The 8,650-nt window shown below is 64.8% G+C and overlaps 1 protein-coding gene across 1 annotated transcript in view; it reads right to left on the bottom strand.

Annotated features, from left to right (window-relative positions):
- The window catches only part of LOC109686275 (microtubule-associated serine/threonine-protein kinase 3), a gene marked incomplete in the record, with an annotated part of 381,278 nt that overhangs the window by 363,076 nt on the left and 9,552 nt on the right, over positions 1-8,650 (bottom strand). Inside the window, 22 exon segments of the mRNA XM_074053562.1 lie at positions 213-335; positions 519-745; positions 1,110-1,322; positions 1,526-1,770; positions 2,080-2,216; positions 2,659-2,771; positions 3,030-3,152; positions 3,471-3,572; positions 3,671-3,836; positions 3,957-4,089; positions 4,658-4,796; positions 5,011-5,219; positions 5,597-5,682; positions 6,018-6,076; positions 6,296-6,428; positions 6,558-6,659; positions 6,853-7,062; positions 7,197-7,272; positions 7,406-7,563; positions 7,855-7,933; positions 8,401-8,421; positions 8,572-8,644. Of these exon segments, the coding sequence (XP_073909663.1) occupies positions 213-335; positions 519-745; positions 1,110-1,322; positions 1,526-1,770; positions 2,080-2,216; positions 2,659-2,771; positions 3,030-3,152; positions 3,471-3,572; positions 3,671-3,836; positions 3,957-4,089; positions 4,658-4,796; positions 5,011-5,219; positions 5,597-5,682; positions 6,018-6,076; positions 6,296-6,428; positions 6,558-6,659; positions 6,853-7,062; positions 7,197-7,272; positions 7,406-7,563; positions 7,855-7,933; positions 8,401-8,421; positions 8,572-8,644 (2,927 nt within the window).

The raw sequence follows: 8,650 nt of genomic DNA, 5'->3' as shown, positions 1-8,650 counted from the left end.
TGAACTCGGGACCCTGTTCCCAAGCTGGGCCGCAGCCCTGTGTGTCCACCAGCAGCAGCGTCCATGCTCACTGAGCCAAGGAAGGCACCCGCCATGTGTCCCCCACTCCACTGCCCAGTGTGCCATGGTCCCCAGAGCCACCGGCGCCAGGGGACCCCTGGGTTCAGGATGGGGGACACGCAGGGCCACCTCTGGGGACAGGGCGGCGTCACCTTGAGCAGCAGCTCCACGACGTCCATGTGCACCAGGCCCAGGATGGACTCGCCATTGACGTGGGTGACCAGGTCCCCGGCGCGCAGCCCGGCCTCCTGTGCGGGGCTCCCGTCCTCCACGCTCTGCGGGACACGGGGGAAACGGGGGACAGAGGGGTCAGAGCCTCGATCCTGGCGTCTGCACACGTGCTGAGCTGCCCTGCCTCAGTTTCCCCTCCTGCAGAACTGATGAAGAACAAGGCACCCCAGCCTGGCCCCTAAATGTGAGCCTGGACTCGAACCCACATCCCGGCTGTCCAGCCTCACCCAGACAACGTGGTGCACGGTGTAGACGTCGCTGTCGCCCATGTAGACCCGGATGGCCCTCAGGCTGAAGCCGTATTTCTTGCCTGAGCTGTGGATGACCACGGGGGGACGCAGGCTGCCGCACACGGGGGATGGGTCCCGGCTTGGGGATGAGTCTCGGGAGGATGGGTTGGAGGACAGTGAGCGAGGGGACAGGGGGCTCATGAGGGGGCCACCGCTGCCATCATCTGCGGGGAACCAGGAGGGGTCGTGGTCATGTCCTATGGCTGCATGCTGACCACTGGCCTCCCCGTGTCTCCCCGGCCTCAGGGCCTTTGCACACACCCAGCAAGCCCCGCCCCCAGCTGGAGGCCACGCCCACCCAAAGGCGTGTCCGTCTAGCTGAAGCCACACCCACCCGGTGGAAGCCAAACACAGCAAGTCTAAAGCCCCACCCCATGCCGAGGCCACGCCCACCCGGCTTAAGCCACGCCCAAGCACCGCCCCAGGAGCAAGTCACGCGCACCACGTCAAAGCCACGCCCACCTGCCCGAGGCCACGCCCCACCTCCGTTACCATGGATGCGGAGGATGGCGGGATGGCCTAGGTTACCTGCCGTGATGATGAGTGACAGGGCAGACACCGAGGCCGACTTGGGCACGCGTCCCCCGCTGCTGGCGTTGGTGCCACTGCCACTGGGGGACACCCTGCACTTCTCGGGGCCCCCCAGGCGGCGACCCCGGCCGGCGTCCAGGGCCCGAGGTGTGGAGTGTCGCGCACCAGTGCTGTTGCTCCGCAGACGGGCATGGCTGAGGGCCGTGTCAGCTGTGGGAAACCAGGGTCAGCGTGTCCCCCTCCATCCCACCAGGTGTTCTCCATCCCAACCCTATGAAGTTTTCTGAGGCCTCTCTGCATGCATTTGCATGGAGAACTCCTACTTAACCTTCAAAACCCATCTCAAATAGCCCTTCCCCTGGGAACCGACCCTGTTGCACTGACCCTGCACCCCCCCCAGAAGCCCCACCTACCAGAAAGGCTGGAGGGCTTGGGTGTGACGGGGGTGGTGGGCGGAGGGGGGTCGGGATCCCCCAGAATGAACACCGGCTTCTTGGAGTCCACCGGGCCTGGGCTGGGCCTCTCGTCCTCGGAAGAGAAGGCAAACCTGGGCATGGCGTCCAGGCTGACAGTGCTCAGGAGAGAAGGGCTGGGTCCCCGCTCGGGCTGAGACGAGGCTGAGTGACAGGAGGAGCCAGAGGACGTCCAGGACCTCAGCCTGCAGGGAGGAGGAGCCTGGTCACTCTGGGCAGGCAGCTTCCAGCCATATCTCCACAGAGGCGTGTCTGTGTGGAGAACTCCTATTCGGTCCTCAAAACCCACCTTCCGATGAGTGGCCCTTGGGTCTGGGCTTTGAAGGATTGGTAAGAGTTTGTTAGCAGAAGAAGCAGTGACGCTGCTTTACATCCACCATGCCTCCCAGTGAAAATGCGTGACCCTTTTCCACTGGGCTACCGGGAAGCTCCTTCACCCTCACAGTTCAAGTGGACACGAGCTTGGATCTGGCCAGTGCCCCTGGTCCACCTACCGGACCTCGGTGCTCAGCCGGTGGCCACTGTCCCCTTCACTGCTGTGGTCCCACGCCTCCTCCCGGTCCTCACTGTAGCTCCTCTCAGCAAAGGTAGGGGTGGGCTGGACAGCCAGGAACTCGGAGCTGCTGTACACCTGGGGTACACGAAATGCTACAGGTGGGGAGGGGTCCCCCGTCCTCGGGAGGCTGGTCACGTACAGAGAAGCCGAGGCCTGGATAACCGGGCATGGCAGCTGTGTACCCACGGTCACCATCAGCGAATGAAGGGACAGGACACGCACTGGAATATTACCCAGCCATGAAAAAGGAAGGGAGCCATGACACAGGCCACACAGTGGTGTGGACAGGAAGCAGCCAGGGGCTGCGGGAGGGGACAGGACTTGTGGGGGGCATGGAATGTTCTGACATGGTGGAAACGGTGTTTTGTTTTTTTTTTTCTCCTTTCTGGCAGCACTGGGGTTCGAACCCGGGGCCTCACGCTTGCCAGGCGGGCGCTCTATCACTTGAGCATTTTAGCATCAGAACAAGGAGGCGAAAGCAGCCGGAGACCCCATTGCCGCGCTTGGCACGGCCCACCTTGCTGAAGCGGTGGGAGCAGGAGGAGAACTGGGGGATCTCGGCTGACGACTCGTCATTGTCGTTGGTGTCCTCGTCCTCGGAGCCCAGGTGGCGGTACCGCTCAGAGCGGGCTGTGGGGAGGGGACAGGTGCTCAGCGTGCGGTGTCACCGGCTGGGTCCCTGCCACACCCCCCCCCCGTCCTGGGGGAACATGCCTGGCCAGGGACACCTGTCCAGGAGGCCAGCTGAGGGTCTGACACACTGTGCCTCAGTTTCCCCTTCTGAAACCCAAGCGGGTCCCAGCTCTGAATGGACAGGAAGTCCCCGCCGGGGGGGGGGGAAGGGACGTGGGGTTCTGCGACGTCCACAGCGAGGGGACACCTGCTTACTGTCGAAGTAGCTGGTGTCGTCCTCGGCCTCCAGTTGGGGGACGAACTCGGCCTTGTGCCGCAGAAGCCCGGCCCAGTCCAGGGCCCGGAAGAACGGGTGCTGCTTCACCTCGTGGGTGCCACCTGCAGACGCGGGCGCTGAGCCCTGTGGCCCCCACCCTGCACCCCTCCCCACACACAGACCCAGAAACACAGGCGCTAAAGAGGGAGGAGCCCCCCTCCCACAGAACCCCACGGCGGGACCTTTACATCCTCGGAGGACCTCCTACGCACCCTTCAAAATCCCTCTCCTCCATGCAGCCTCCTAAGTGGCGCTTTTATGTCTGGTGGTTTTTGAGATGGGGTCTCACTGTGCAGCCCAGACTGACCTCCAACTCACAATCCTCCTTCCTTGACCTCCCTGCACTGGGAGTACAGGCCCGCCTTGCCACACCCACGTACCGGTGCCCAGTCGGTCCATCGGGCTCTGCCGCAGCAGCCTGGTGATGAGGTCCTGGGCGTCCCCGGGCAGGGCCTCGTCCCCTTCTGGCCACAAGATTTCATCTGAGAACAAGGAAGGAGGGAGGTTCCTCTCGCGACCTCCGCGCGCCGGGACTACAGACGTGCTCTCCCGGCCCGGTCCGCGCCGAGGGACGACGTACCGCTGACCACCTGGCCGAACAGCTCCTCGGGGGTGTCCCCGAAGAAGGGCACGCAGCCCACCAGGAACTCGTAGAGGATGATGCCCATGGCCCACCAGTCCACCGGCTTCCCGTAGCCCTGGCGGAAGATGACCTCCGGAGCGATGTACTCGGGCGTGCCGCACACCTAAGGGCGGGATGGGGAAACTGAGGCAGCACCGCCACAGCCCCGGGCAAGCTCATTCTGTCTGTCTGCACCTCGTCCCCACGCAGGGGACACACGCAGGGCCACCAACGCCCCGCCCACCTGCTTGTCCACGAACTCCCGCGCGTCCTTCTCGATGTGGCCCTCGTACAGGTTGGTGGCCATGCTCATGAGCCCGATCTTGGACAGGCCGAAGTCGGTCAGCTTGATGTGGCCCAGGGACGTGATGAGCAGGCTGTGGGGACGGGCCGCCAGGGTCAGGGAGGACCCCAGGGTGCAGGGCCCCGCCCACCTCCGGCCCCGCCCACCAGACTCCAGTAAAGCCCCGCCCACACCAACAGCCACCCCACCTGGCCCTGTCCACAGCTAGCCCCGCCCACTCGGCACCACCAGCAACAGGTCCTGCCCACCAGGCCCCGCCCCCAGCCAAACCCCGCCCCCAGCCAGCCCCGCCCACCCTAGACTCCCCACATCAAAGCCCTGCCCACAAAGCCACGCCCAGCCCAGACCCCGCCCACAGCAGCAATCAACCTCCACCTCCCTGTGACTGACGCCACCTCAGCGTCTCTGTCCTCAGCCTCCAGGTTCTGCCCAGTGTCTTTAACTCCGCCCCCAGCAATCAGACTCCGCCCACCCCGTCCCTCCAGCCCCGCCCAGCACTTCAGGCCACGCCCACCCGCGGCATCTTCGGTCCCTCCCCTAGCCACTCTTGGCTCTGCCTGGTCTCTTTGGCCCCGCCCCATCTCTGGCCCCGCCCCGCATGCCAGGCCCCGCCCCGCCTCCCCAGCCCCGCCCCCGCTCACTTGTCCGGCTTGAGGTCGCGGTGCACGATCCCGTAGTTGTGCAGGTACTCCAGCGCCAGCACCGTCTCCGCGAAGTACATGCGCGCCATGTCCACGGGCAGCGGGCCCATGTTCTTGAGCAGCGTGGCACAGTCGCCCCCTGCAGGTGGTGGACAGAACACATGGGCTCGGCCTGGGCTCCTGCTGCCACCCGCCAGGCCACTGTCCCCTGCCACCTCTACAGTGTCCCCAGTGCGCCCTGCATCGGGGTGGGCAGGTGGCGGGCCGCTCTGCCCTGCTCTTTCCTGCAGTATACACAGCTGGCGGCAAATAAGTGCACACTCCCTTCCCTGGGCCACTGCTGCCAGCCGCACCTTCCACGTACTCCATGACCATGCATAGGTGGCGCCGGGTCTCGAAGGAGCAGAACATGCCGACCACGAACGGGTTCTCGGCGAAGGTGAGGATGTCGCGCTCCACGAACACCTGCTGGATCTGGTTCCGCAGGACCAGGTTCTGCTTGTTGATCTTCTTGATGGCGAAACGCTGCCGGGTGTCCCGGTGCCGCACCAGGTACACGGCCCTGTGCGGCGGGAGGGGGGGGGACCCGGGGTCCGTGTGGGGACACAGCCAGGGCCGCCACACCTGGCTCAAGTTTTGTTCGGCTTTGCACTGGCAAAGCAGGTGCTCTATGGCTTGAGCCACACCTCCAGCCCATTTTGCGCTGGTTATTTTGGAGATGGGGTCTCAAAATCCTCCCCATCTCAGCCTCCCAAGTGGCTGGGATTACAGGTGTGAGGCACCCAGCTCCGTCTCAAGTTTGTACTCATCTGAGTGTTTGGAGAACATCCAAGGTGAGTGTGAGTATTGCTCAGGAAACCCCTGCTGGGATAATGGCCACCAGGGCCTCAGCAAACCCCCAAACCCTGAGAAGTAGGTCTGGGGGTCCCCAGGACTCACCCATATGCCCCGTTACTGATCAGTTTGATGGTCTCAAAGTCACTCTCACATGGCTTCCTCCGGGATGGGCCAGCCAGGGCACGGCTCTAGGGGACAGGAAAGGCTCAGGCTCCAGCCTGAGTATACATTTGCCCCAAGTCCAGTCCTAGCCCTGATGACAACGCCCCCCCCCCAAGGTTCCAAAACCACTGTCTGAGTTTCGAGCTTTTGTTCCCACATCTTCGCAAACTCCTATACATCCTTCAAACCCCACATTTTCAGTGGCCTCTCTGGAACAGCTCTGCCCTGCAGGACCTGCCCACTTGAGCTCCCTTCTCCCCAAAGTCCTAGGTAAACACTGAGCACATGCAAACCCCACCACACTCAGCCCATCTTCGGGCCAATAGGACACGATAGCAGGGGTCACAGCACTGTCACTGACCTCTGGAGACTCGGGGGCTGGCAGCTGCCCTTCACTGAGATCACTCAGGGGCACAATCTCTGTAAGGTGACAGGAGAACTGTTTTTGCTTCTGTTTGAGGCAAGGTCTCACTATGCAGCCCAGGCTGCCCTGCAACTCGTGACCCTCCTGCCTGGGTCTCCCAAGCCGCCTGTCCCTTGGTGATGTGGCACTTGGGGACACTGAAGCTCAGGAGTCCCAGAAGCTGGGGGGACGCCCCCGCGGGTGGAGGCTGTGGGTCTGTTTCCCCCACGACTCACCCTCCAGCGGGTCCTTGGCCAGCCCCAGCTGCCCGATGATGTACTGGGGCAGGTCGGCCTTGATGCCCTGGTCCTCACGGGCCTGGCCCTCGGCTGCCTCCAGCAGATGGTAAAACTCCTCGGGGTCGAACTCCTGCGGGACAGGGGACCGGTGAGGCGCAGCCGCATGCCACTCCAGCCCAGCCCCGGGCAGCCCACGTCCCCCCTGCCCCGTGTGCTGGACACGCGTCCGTCCAGGCAGACTGTCCGTCCAGGGCCGCACCAGGCACTCGAGGAGCCGCGCCGGCCGCGAGATGATGATCAGCAGCTTCCGGACCAGCTGGATGATGAAACCCACCTCCTCGCTGTCCGAGCGCTCGTGAGCCTGCCGAGGGGCGTGGCGTCACCGAGACCCGCCCACAGTGGGCGTGGTCTCTGCACCAGGCCAGGCTCACACAGAGGCTCCACCCCGGGTGGGCGTGACACCATGCAAAAGCCACGCCCCCGCGTCAGAGGAAACGGGCGTGGCGTTTCGCCGAGGCCCCGCCCCTCCCGCCGCAGGCCCCGCCCCCACGCACGTCCTGCAGCAGCCGCTCCAGCTTGTCCTGCATCTCCAGGAAGTAGCGCGAAGTGACCAGGGCTTCGCAGGACTTGGCCAGGCAGTCCCGGGCCAGCTCCACGATCTGGTGGTGGATGAAACCCAGGACGCCATCGGCCAGCGCCAGGCGGCCACCGGGCGCATAGGTGGCCAGGAAGTCCTGCAAGCGACCCTCCATCTGGGCGGTGGCCTGGGGGCGGGGGTGGGGGTGGGAGGACACAGGTCAGGGCCAGGCAGGCACAGTGGGGACACAGGTAGGGTCATCGGGGGACACCTCCGGGAGGCCACACCCGTCCCCTCCCCCCCCACCCCCGCACTGCCCACCTTGGGGAACCGCTCCCGGTACACGTGGTTCATCATGACGATCTCGTTGTCAAAGGTCCCGGATGTGCGGCCCGGGCTGCAAGGGACACCTGGCCTGGTGACAAGGGACGAGGGCCCCGAGACCGAGGGCTGGGGCAGCAGGGGCGGGGAGGCGGAGGAGCAGGGAGCAGCCCCTGGGGTCAGAGGTCGGGGGTCAGAGGTCGGCGCACCTGAGGCTGCGGGAGCGGGGCCGCAGGCGGGGTGACCGGCCCCCGTCCTCGTCCACCACGCTCTCCGAGCTGCGGAAGTGCTTGGACAGGAAGCGCAGCTCGTCCGCCGTGGGTTGGAAGGGAAGCTGGTGGAGGCGCTCCCGGGAGGACGAGCTTGACTGGTGGGATGGGGGGGTCAGCACCCCCGCCGAGGGACCCCCAGCACCACCCTTCAACCCTCAGCCTGTCTCCTCTGCAACCCTGCAACCCCACTAGCAATGCCCCTCCTTCAGTGCTCGGTTCAGGTCCCGCCCTCCCCTTGTGTCCTCAGACTGCCCCATGGGGGCAGCGGGAACACCGACCTGACACCCCACAAAGCACCAAAGATGGGTCCTCCCACTCCCCACCCACCCACCCACCCACCCACCCACAATCGCCTGTCCTCCCGCCCGCCCTGGGGCTGTGGGTACCGAGACAGTGGAGCTGGGTGTGTTGGTGCCATAGCCAGAAGACGGGAGAGAGGCCAGGGACCATCTTCTGCCGTCTGCCCTGCAGGAGGGGACAGAAGACATAGAAAGACAGCCCACCCGGTCCTCAGGGTTTGTGGGGACCTGGGCAGGAAGTGTGACCAACAGATCCCTGCCCGGTTGAAGGGAGGACCTGCTGTGAGGGCCGCATGGGGACTCAAGCCAACCCGTGCAGTGTGTGCATCCTGACCTGCAGACGCCTCCTCCAGGCAGCCCTCCCGGTGTGTCCCCGACCAAGCTTTGACCTGTGAGTTGCAGCTGCTGTGGGGGAGGGGGGACACACTGGCCACCTCCACTGGACCCAGGGCTTCTGTTCCCAGGTGTGCTGTGTCCTCAGTCCCCAGTGTGGGGTAGGTACTTAATAAATGTAGCTGAGTGAATATGTGAAGTAAGGTGCCCGGTCCACCACGGCAGCTTTTAATGAGGGATTTTGTTAGTGGGGCCACGGTTCCCATGTCCCCACCTCCCCCGGGGGGTCTTTGTGATTACCTGTCCACGCGGGGGGCCTGACTGCAGAAGGCCGTGTGGGTAGGGACCACCGCCGGGTAGGCAGGGGCCGGGGAGGGGAGAGACAGTGAGGAGGGCGGTCCTGCCACCAAGCCACCAAGCCACTAGGCCACTGAGCCACCAAATTGCACGCCACCCCCACGGGCCACTCACCTCCGGGCGAAGGGGAAGTTGATGCCGGCCGCAGCCGCGAAGTTTCGAGGACTCTCAAGGGGACTGCTGCCTGCTGAGG

The sequence above is a fragment of the Castor canadensis genome, chromosome 14, assembly GCF_047511655.1.
Source record: "Castor canadensis chromosome 14, mCasCan1.hap1v2, whole genome shotgun sequence".
NCBI classification, from domain to species: domain Eukaryota; kingdom Metazoa; phylum Chordata; class Mammalia; order Rodentia; family Castoridae; genus Castor; species Castor canadensis.
Note: the sequence above shows the minus strand (reverse complement) of the source record. Positions and strands in the feature narration are given on the sequence as shown.